Below are 10,543 nucleotides of genomic sequence, written 5' to 3'. Positions count from 1 at the left end.
GCCAGGGTTGATCTCCTCTAGGACTGACCGGTTTGATCACCTTGCGGTCCAAGGGACTCGCAGGAGTCTCCCTCCAGCACCACAATTCAAAGGCCTCAATCCTTCAGCGCTCAGCCTTCCTTGTGGTCCAGCTTTCACAGCCATACATTGCAACTGGGAAAACCATAGCCTTGACTATACGTACTTTTGTTGGCAGGGTGATGTCTCTGCTTTTTAGTATGCTGTCTAGATTTGCCACAGCTTTCCACCCCAGGAGCAAGCTTAATTTCTTGACTGCAGTCCCTGTCTGCGTCGATCTTGGAGCCCAGGAAAATAAAATCTGTCACTACCTCCATTTCTTCCCCATCTATTTGCCAGGAAGTGAGAGGACCGGATGCCATGATCTTAGGGGCAAAGCTAAATTAGATGTTTAGCACATAAAGTTTGTTCCTGGCAGCCAAAACATTTCCAGAAAGGATGTGACAAGTGTCTGCAGAGAAGTGCCTGATGCTCTTCTACTGCTGTTTCTCTATTCCAAATCACGCTCTCCCCTCCCCTCCCCTCCCCTCGTGTTTCAGAAGTGCAGTTGCCCTCCTGGAACTAGGCATTCCACTAGCTTTGCCCTGGGCTTGCAGCCATCACTACATGAGGCAGTTAGCTCCAATGATTAGGTGCTAAAATGTACTGCTTCACAGTTATGAGCACATCCTTCCAGGTAGTCAGTTGATGCCCAAGAGGCCAGTGCGTGTATCTGGCTAGGGCCCTTATCAGGGTCCATCTCTTAATCTATGCAATGAAGTAATCTATCTCTTTGGTAGCCCTTCCTCTTCGGATGGTCTGGGCAACATGGGCTTTTTGGGCCATCGGAGTCTTCTCTTCTTGGGACGGTTCTTGCCTTCCTAGCAGTTCCTATAGATTTTACCAGGCATTTAGATTCCATGGCCCAAGATTGCTTTGGCTCCTCTGTCTCTGGAGCTGCTTTAATTGGCTTTTGGAGGGCCCTTCCCTCATCCTGCGGAAGAGCAGCAGCAACCCCGGGGAAGGTAACCCGCCTCCTCTGCTTGCTGCCCCATAGGAGCAGGCCTCGTGGGTGTGTCGGTGTGAGGATCGCGTGGTGCAGCGCCTTGAGCAGGACTTCAAGATGACATTGCAGCAGCAGAACTCTTTGGAGCAGTGGGCATCCTGGCTGGACGGTGTTGTCAGCCAGGTCCTCAAGCCCTATCATGGCAGCCCCAGTTTTCCCAAAGCTGCCAAGCTTTTCCTCCTCAAGTGGTCTTTCTACAGGTGAGTGGAAGTGCGAAGCCTCAGCTTCTCATCAGTGCAGCTTAGCCTCTGTGCCTTGTCTGTAAATGGGATGGCTAACCATGGCACTGCCTAGGTGGGTAACTGCAGCGTTTGGGCTCCTTCTCTTCCCAGCTCCATGGTGATTCGAGATCTGACCCTGCGGAGTGCAGCCAGTTTTGGTTCCTTCCATCTCATCCGCCTCCTCTATGATGAGTACATGTATTACCTGATAGAGCATCGTGTGGCCCAGGCCAAGGGCGAGACTCCCATTGCTGTGATGGGAGAGGTAGGTCTTGCAGCCTCTGAGCTCCAGGGTGAAGAACCTGTGGGGCTCCCTGTTGAAGGAACCTCAGTCCTTGGTTGGGGTGTCGGAATCAAGAAGGTGCTTTGCCCCTTTTGCCCACTGCCATGTGGACATCAGGGAGCTCGGGGACTGGGCCTGCTGCGTCAGGTCACCGATCCAGTTACGTGTGTATTTATTGTCATTTCTGTACTGCCCAGTAGCCAGCACTCTCTGGGCAGTTATCAACCAATACAAGTACAGAAATACAGAAGATACAAGAAAATACAAATACAAGAAAACACAGTATAAAATCCCAACTCCCTCCAATCACAGTAGTAATTTTTGTGCAATGGACATTAATGTGCTGCACCTCCAGGTGCAATGAAAAGGTAAGAAAATGGAGGCATGAATCCTACATTAATTAAACTTAGCCCATCATTGTCTCCTGAGGCAGTTACTCTTCTGAATCTCAAACATAGGGCTTTCCAGCCCAGCCTAAGATCCTTTTGTCCCCAGGACTTAGGACTGTATCTCTGCTGATATGCCAGAACCAATATGCCCATGGTTCACTTTCGACTGTGACTCCAGGCATACGAATGCTCAATCATAAACCCAGAGTTTAGTCATAAATGAGCCTGGCCTACCCATAATACAGTATATGTTCCATTAGTTGGGGGACATTGTGCATGGTTTGTGCACAGGTGAAGATACTAGTAAAAACTACAGGAGGAGCACCTATATCTCCTAAATTCGTAGAGTATAGTGTGTTTGGATTGCCATATTCTAAATACCCTTGCTTGCTTCTTCCCCTTCTGAAGCTGTCGTCCCAGAATACTGTCCACTTGAATTAATGGCTGAACTCCCCTTGAGTTCAGTTGCTGGCAGGGCCATCTATGAAATAGGGAACAACTTTGCTTATGTTTTTTTGTTTGTTTCTTTTAAAGTTTGCAAACCTGGCGAGCTCCTTGAACCCTTTGGACCCAGATAAAGGTACTGACCAACCCCTCAGGAGGCCAAGTGTTTCCTTAGGATTTTGTTGACAGTAGATGTTAAGAGATCTTTGTGATCATTACCACCCCACATATAAATGTGTGCAATAGTGTTGTCCTTCCCATTTTACTTGTACGAACAAGCAACTAAAGTGGTTGGGGGTGGGGTGCTTAAGTGCAGGTTGTTCACTGAACTGAGCCACAAGTTGAGCTCAGATCTTCCACTCTGAAGGCATGTCTGCATACATCAGGCTTGGGGATCTATTGTTTCTTCTTACTAGAACTCTGAGATCCGCCAGCTAAAGCTAGGTGGAAAATAAAGGCTGCAGTGGTTAGGCATCTACTAAGAAGTAATTAGGCAGATTTTGAAACCTGGAGTGTGTGATCAGTGTGCAGATCATGTCATCCCACACACTTGGATTTTTGAGAGCACTCTTTCCAAACGGCACTTTCAGCGCGCGCCTTGCAGTGACGCAAGAGCAATGCGGGATCAGGCCAGGAGTCTAGGAATCCCGGTGCTGCACTAGTCTCTTCTACAGTCCATATTAAGGACCAGAATACAGAATGAATTCAGGGGTCTGCTGCATACCTGGGAGACCCACAGTAGAAACTCAGTGCAGGTGCAAACTTGGAAGAAGGACCATGATCCAGTTGCCTTCTCCCTGCTTGCATTTGCTTTCAGCAAAATGGAAATCTCAGTGAAGGAGAGTTAATATCAGCAAGAATGAGGACAAATTCAATTTCTGGTTTTTTTTAAAGAGAGCTATTATAAATTGATTGGGCGTGTTGGAAAAGTGTGCTGCAGTCAACTCTGATGATCATGAGATTCAGGCTTTTTGGAGACATGTCAAGAGACATGTAACCGTCAGTCTTAAGATGATGGTATTATAACTTGCTCATTTGCCAGTATTGGAAGTGTATCAACTATTGACAGCTAACAACAGCAAAACTGATTTTGCTTTTTTTTATATATATATATATATATATATAAAATGCATATATATATATATGAAAAATGCAAAATTAATTGCACGCTGAGAATGGAGTGACAAAGATTGTCAATGAGTGCAGATATTAAAAATCATGACAGACTGAGGCAGAAGAATTGGAAATTTATCTAATCCTGGAAATAGAATGCAGATATAGAAATTAAAATCTATCCATGTTTTATTAGTGACATGATTAGTTGGTCATTAATTTGTATATGAATTGTTTATGTTTTGCTTCTATTTTATTCTGCTAATGTTATTAAGAAATTTATATATGAAGTACAAGTTATTTTACATAATTTGCTATTTTCTCATTTTTTTAATTTTTTGATTTTGAATGAGTTTGTGTAAAAGTTTTGATCTTATTCCTACCTGAGAATGAATGAATGAATGAATATGTGTGTGTGTGTGTGTGTGTGTTTGGGGTTGAATTGAGATTTAGGCATGTGTAGAGTAAACCCATTTAAATCAATGGGACTTACTTTGAAACTTAAAATAGTAACAAATAGTACCATTGATTTCATTGGGTCTCCTGTTAAGTATGACTGAGTCTGGATACAACCGTAACATTTAAAGTCTGGCACATTTCCCTTATTCTTTGGCCAAAGTGGTGCTGGGTGATAAATGCGCATGCCCTTCAACCTTCTGCTTCCAGCAGGGCCTTCCAGATGCCTCTAGGGATCTTGCAAGCTGAGCCTCAAATAGACACACCTCCCCCACTGCTGGTCCTTAGCATCTGACATTCAGAGGGCTTTTTACCTTTAGGCATGGAGGTTCCCATTTCTCTCCCTGTTGTTCATGGGACATGCGAGGTACTCAGTCTTGAGTCTGTTGCTTGAGATGGCTAACACTAAGGAACAATCAGAGCCAAGCAGGCTGAAGCTTCCGCTGTATTGGTTTGTGTGTCTCGAGACTGCAATAACTGCCTCTCTTTTTAAATCAGATGAGGAAGAGGAAGAGGAAGAAGAGAGTGATGAGGAGATGCCCCAGGAATTGTCTCTCAGCTCTAACGAGTCCAGTAGCTTAACAGCCGAGCCCATGGAGCCACCCTCAAAGCTGGCACGGACAGACTCGCGGAACATCTTTGTGCAAGCGCTGCCCTCCAGTTAAAGGGTGACAAAGAAGGGACTGACTGCTTAGTGGCCAGCAGGAGGCCAGGGTGCATCTTGCACTGCTTTGTGCTGCCCTGCGATAAAGATGAGCTGTTCCCTGTCTCCAAGTGGTATGCAACGCGCTTTCATTTCATACCCTGCACCCCACCTGTGCCCCTGTGCAGCCCAAGCAAGTCCCCGGTTAGGTGCGCGCTCCCTAAAGGCCTGCCCAGACCATGGCGATGCTGTGGGAGGACTGGTCTTGTTGCTGCTTTGGGTTGCCTCTGCCTCTTCCAGCCACATCCTTGATGTCCAGGGATAGTCAGAAACAGGCTTCAGCCTTGTGCCCGCACCCTTTATCCACAGCTGCTTCTCTCTGCCGCTCAGAGGCGGTGAGTGTGTGCTTGTCCACTCACGGCTTCCAGCCCCAGGGCTCTCCACCCATGCTGCTGGGAGTACATAAAGTCCATGTTTTTAAATCAGCAAGTAGGTCCAGGCCCATCTAGGTCTTGGCCTTTTCTGCCTCCTGGCAAGAACTAGGATATGCACAGTCCAGGCAAGCCCAGATGAGCGATGGAGGTGGCTGCCTGGCGAATGACATTGTGGCCACCTGCGTGGATCAGATTGAATGTCACTATATCTTTCCTTGCCTCTGCCTTAGTTTTGCACTTCAGATGGCTGTTGGAAACAGGATTTAATTTTCAAGAAGTGCTTGGGTTTAGGACAACACCTATCAACAACCGTTGTTCTCGTTTGGGAGCAAGGTCTTGTGTTGTACGCTTTCCGCAGGTACAGCACCGACTGTGGGTTACTTTTTCCTTCTTTCTATGGCAGTGTCTGAACACAGCCATGGGCTTTCTCAGTGAGGTGATGAGTGGTACTCAGTGCCCAAGTTAAAGGAGTGAGTTGACATTGTCATTTGGAAGAGGGCTGTAAGGGCTCTGTGCAGCCACGAATGGTGCATCGCAATCCCTGTTTGCCACAGGTGTGTGCCTAATGACCATGTGCATGTGCAGGCATGTGCCATCTGCTGCACCTGCCTTTGTAGGCCAGCAGGACCAGGAGGCTGCAGGCAGTTGAGAAGCCAACACGCGGAGCGCCAGCTCTAAGCAAGCAGTGTCACAGTCTGCACTTGGTACATTTGGAAGCTGTGCCTGACAGTTCCAGGTTTGTAACAGAGCTCATTCTGATCATCCAGCTGCTTTGAAGTACATTGTCCAGGGATTTGGCTCCCGGGTAATTCATACCACATGACTGCTAATCTTTAAAACAAAAACCAGCCTTGTGATCAGCATGTCTGAATTCACTGATGCCTCTTTCATAAAGTACTATGGAACTTCTGCTGCAAAGCAGTTTAGATTCTACTGTTTTCCCTGCTCCTCCTGGTTCATTTTAAGGGAGGGAGGCAACCAGCAGAAGCTGTATTGTCCCTACTGATTAACCTTCTTGTCTGTAGGTTTGAGCCTGTTGGCGTCTTTCATGCCATTAATGATAGAGCAGGCATCTTGTGGCTCTTGGGCAGATTTTAGTCTTTACTCTGGGATGAAGCCAGACTAAATGATCCATTTGAACTTTGCCAGCAGGACAAGCCCTGTGAGTGGCATGAGATAGAATATCGGCACCAAGTGATGTCACACCTGAGCCATGCAAAATCATAATCTACACTCTTCTTGTGGCCAACTGAGAAAAGCCTCTGACACTTGGCTCCCTTGGTGTGTAGAACAGTAGCATTACTTGTACAACCTTCCCTCAAACATAGCTAAGCTGAGCCTTCTTTGTGAATGGTCTGCTTGTTCTTTTGAAGCCTTGCCTGGTGAAGGCACTAACAACTTTTAAATTGCCTTTCCTGGGGGTGGGGTGGGGAGGAGAAAACCTACTCTTCCATGGTCCAATAGGAGGCTTTGACCTCAGTGAGATTTCATTAAGGCTGCCATAGTGGTGGGGCATGGTAAGTCTTCACTGAAGTACTTGGAGTCCTGTTACACAGCAGTAAGCTGGAACTGGGGCTGCAAAATCTGCTACAGCTGACATAACTCTGGAATCGAGTACACTCACTCGAGTTCATGTAGCAGCCACACTGCCGTGCCAGCGAATCTAGACTGTGCTACACTAGCTTAATCGTTGCAGCCCACCTGCTGTTGCTGGTAGCATGCCAAGGACACAACAGCCTGGAAATCCATTGGGAGAGCAGCAGTCAGTTCAGAACCATCTTTAGGCCAGCGCTGCAAATGTTACTCTTCCCTTCCAGGGCTGGTTTAAGCAGTAGCAGTGCTACTTGAATTGGACCTGGGCTGGGCTTCAAGGCTACAACAATGGGGGACTTGTAGTCTCTTAGAGCTACCTGTAGTAAAGCATGGACACTTGGGCTCTAGGAACAGCTGTCTTACACCAGTCTATTGAATTGCTACAGGTGCCACTCTTTACTTTGACATTGACCAAGCCAACTCTGGAAGAAAGAACTCAAAGCAATACAAAGCACTGCTAGCTTTCAGGGTAGCCGTATCAAAGCACTATCACCCTCACTGTTTGAATCCTAATCAGTGCTATTGTTTCTATTTATCCCCCTACAGAGCTCTTTCAGCCAGGGCAGCATAAGGAAATGGCTCTGAACAGCATCAAAGGGTGGGTGCAGGGAGTCTAGAGCCCTCTTGAACACCTCTGTAGGCTTCAGGTTCCTAGCAAACCATCTCCTTGCTCCTGGGATGCTTCATGTGAGGGTTTTGGCTCACATTTCCATATACAGGCACAGAGATGGCAATTTGGGGAGCATGCAATTGATCCATCGTTTTCACTGGGCAAGAAAACAGGTGTACTAAGGCTACATGCAGGCAGGCACATAGCCCACACTGGCCCGTTCTCCTTTAGTTACCCCTCTTCATAGCAGAAATCACGGAGAGAACCCTATTATGCCAGGCACCACCATGATTAAAATGGCATCATTTTAATGATACCGTTTTATTTTCAGCCTCAACTACCTAGCCAAGCAACTGCTCTTAGCAACACCTGGCTGCTTCAGGCTTCTGTGATTACTCAGCAGAAGTGACTCCACCCCACCCAGCACACCCACTCGCTTCATCGCACATGGCAGAATTACCAAGCAGCTTTTCAACCTTGATTTTTCTAGTGAGGCTATCCTCTTCCCCATTTTACTTCTGCAGCTGAATAGATGTACGTGTGTATGTGGTGTGCTAAACTGGACCTTACCCTCTTTGTAGTCGCTATTAAAAGTGCAACCTGTGCCTTTTCTAATGAAAGGCTTTTAAAGATTGTAGCCCAGTTTGTGAGCCCACAAGTGTCTCCTTGAAGTGAACTGACTGGAGAAAAACACACAGGTGCCAATCCTTTTGCTTTGTCCTATAGCAAATGCTACCTTGAAATATTTTTTGCACATAAGCATCTTAGTTTTGAATTACAGCAGGTAAACAGCATCTTCAAGAGTCAGGTGGCAGTGAAATATTTACTTTGTTGGAGGCTTCACAGCCAATTCCCACCATGCCTAAGGCACTCACTTTCTCAGACGCACCTTAGTTACCGTATCTGCCTCTTCTACCATTTTCAGTAACAAGGCACTGCAAAATAGGGAGTAATCAAACATGATATACTTTGTTTCTACAATATACTGTTTATGGTCTACAGAAATGTACATCAATTCTGTTGTCACAGACATGTGAACATACCTTGCTTTGTGAAGTGTATGGATATGGCCATCAGTGAGTAAATGTGTATTTCATACCCCAACAGGGCTTAAACCAATGATCTGGAAGGGACAGGCCCTAATCAAGGTTCAAGAAATATATACTCTGTCCCAGCATTCTCCCAGTCCCTTGCTCTCAAATGTATGCAGATTGGCTTCTAGCTTTAGGAAAGTCCTACCTTTGCTAAGGAAAATGGATCTAGTTGTTTGCAAAAAACAAAAAAAAATCCTCGCTTTTGTAAGCTAGCTATTCCGTCTATGAACTGTGCAAAATGCTGGAACCTCCGATCACACAGGACTCAACAACGTGAATGAGCTTACTTTTTATTCAGTTGCTGCCTTACAAAACAACAGAGTCCTTGCCCTCTGAACCAGGATTCTCTCTGTCCATCACACAAATTGGCTGCAGAGCAGCCAGGGACAGTTATCAGCACGTCCAACCCAGTCTGGATGCTAGCTGAGAACATATTAGCCCTCAGTTTAAAAAAATCCTCTGTTCCCTCTGTGCTAGTAATTAAGCAAACAGGTTTGGTTACTTCTTAAGTGAGAGAAAGTAATCACTCTTCTGGTTTGTAACTGAATATTAGATATTCTAGTTTTAAACAGAAAAAAATATCTGTGCTTTTATATGTAATTACTAATTCTTGTTCTATAAACCACCTAAATATTGTGAGATTGGTGAAGATAAATTACTTGATATTTTTGGGTTTTTCAACCATCATGGCCTTATTTGTTCAATTTTTCCAGTGTTTTAAACCTGTGATATAGATGTTTATTGCAAAATCTACATATTGTATAAAATATATATTTTGTGTCAATCTTTTGTGCGGCAACAGCAGCTTTAGCTGCACTATAGACTTCAAGTGGAGTTTGAAGAGCTTTGTAGGTGTCCTGGGTCCATGAGATGGGCAGTGCCTGTGGTCAGATGATGTACGTGTGTGTAGTCTAGAGTGCAAAAGCTGTTTTCTACCTTTTGTAGTTCTTTCTTAAGAAATAAATTCAGCTGTGTTCTTTGCCTAGGATACTGCTTGCTTACTCTTGCCAAAATGTAAATTCAGAGGTGGCCACCTCTGAACAAGCCCTCTCTCTTGGTTGAGACTGTCAGTATATGTTAACATGCAGTTTTAAGTGGTGGGCTAGGACCAGTGTGTGAGATTTGACTCTTCCCCTCTTGCTGAAGTCCTGAGAAAGAAACCACAGCTTCTAGGGGCTGGTATAAATCCCCTCGTCCAAGCCCACAGATAGGGATTGAAATTTTTAAAACTGCTTGCAATTTGCTTCTATAGTGGTGCTGGGGGCCTTTTTCACCTTCAACCTTCCCCTATGGGCCATACTGCAGCATGCCCCCCCCCCACCAATGTTTTTAAAGAAAGCAAAATGGCATTTTTGCTGCCAAAATTCAGTAGCAAACTGTTCCATGATGCTACCAAGTGCTATGAGAGGGTTCCTTCCATTATTTAGTAGCTACCATGGGAAGCATTCTTTTTCATGTAAAAGGATCTGAGCTTGCCAATAGGCAACACAAGTGGGTGGTCAGACCTGCATGCAGTTCTTGGGCCATGCAGCAGTGTTGCACCTGGTTTGGCCCTAGAACAGCCACTTTGCAGAAGGAAGATGTGCACATATGCTAATGTATCCTCTTGAAGATAGCCAGATGCCTACTGGGCTGCACTTTGCTATTTCTCAATGTTCACTATGTGCCAGCTGCTGTGTCCTGTTACGTCTGTATGGAAAGACGACAAAGAAAGGAGAATTCTGGCATTTCAAAGAATGATTGCAAGCAAGTTCTCCTGTACCAAGACCTTTCTCAGATAGGAGCTGTTTTAGTCAGTCATTTTACTTGACGGTTATCTGGAAATACCTTCACACAAAAGGGCTAGGTGCTAACACAGATGTACAGAAGAAAGAGTCTATAAAAACTAAGAAAAATGTTTCACGAAATGTACTTTTAAAAAGTTTCTGATGCCAAGTAAACACTGGGCAAGGGCACTGGGGGAGAAATGAGTTATATGGGATATAAACAAGCATCATCCCAGCCCTTGTGAGCCATGGTCGGTAAGTTATGTATCTTATCCACACAGGTAAGGTAAGCTATGAAAAGGCAACTTGCTGGTTTGTAGCCAATGGCTTTGGCAAGCCTTAGCCCATACTGTAAGCCTTGCTATAGTATCAACAAGCTCTCAAGCTGTGGTCCTAGGATACCCATCTTCTTTAAAGGAAGAAAAAGAAGCACT

The 10,543-nt window shown here is 45.4% G+C and overlaps 1 protein-coding gene across 8 annotated transcripts in view; it reads left to right on the top strand.

Annotated features, from left to right (window-relative positions):
- Positions 1-9,331, top strand: part of RFX1 (regulatory factor X1) — an 88,944-nt gene extending 79,613 nt beyond the window's left edge. For all 8 annotated transcript variants that reach the window (XM_044443566.1, XM_044443559.1, XM_044443563.1 and 5 more), the window contains 4 exons: positions 1,055-1,263; positions 1,396-1,549; positions 2,491-2,536; positions 4,468-9,331. In XM_044443566.1, coding sequence (XP_044299501.1) covers positions 1,055-1,263; positions 1,396-1,549; positions 2,491-2,536; positions 4,468-4,634 — 576 coding nt within the window. In that variant the 3' untranslated portion in view covers positions 4,635-9,331. The remainder of the gene's footprint in view (positions 1-1,054; positions 1,264-1,395; positions 1,550-2,490; positions 2,537-4,467) is intronic.
- The last annotated feature ends 1,212 nt before the right edge of the window (positions 9,332-10,543 follow it).

This window comes from Varanus komodoensis, unplaced genomic scaffold (genome assembly GCF_004798865.1).
Source record: "Varanus komodoensis strain SLA01 unplaced genomic scaffold, ASM479886v1 scaffold42, whole genome shotgun sequence".
Lineage (NCBI taxonomy): Eukaryota > Metazoa > Chordata > Lepidosauria > Squamata > Varanidae > Varanus > Varanus komodoensis.
Note: the sequence above shows the minus strand (reverse complement) of the source record. Positions and strands in the feature narration are given on the sequence as shown.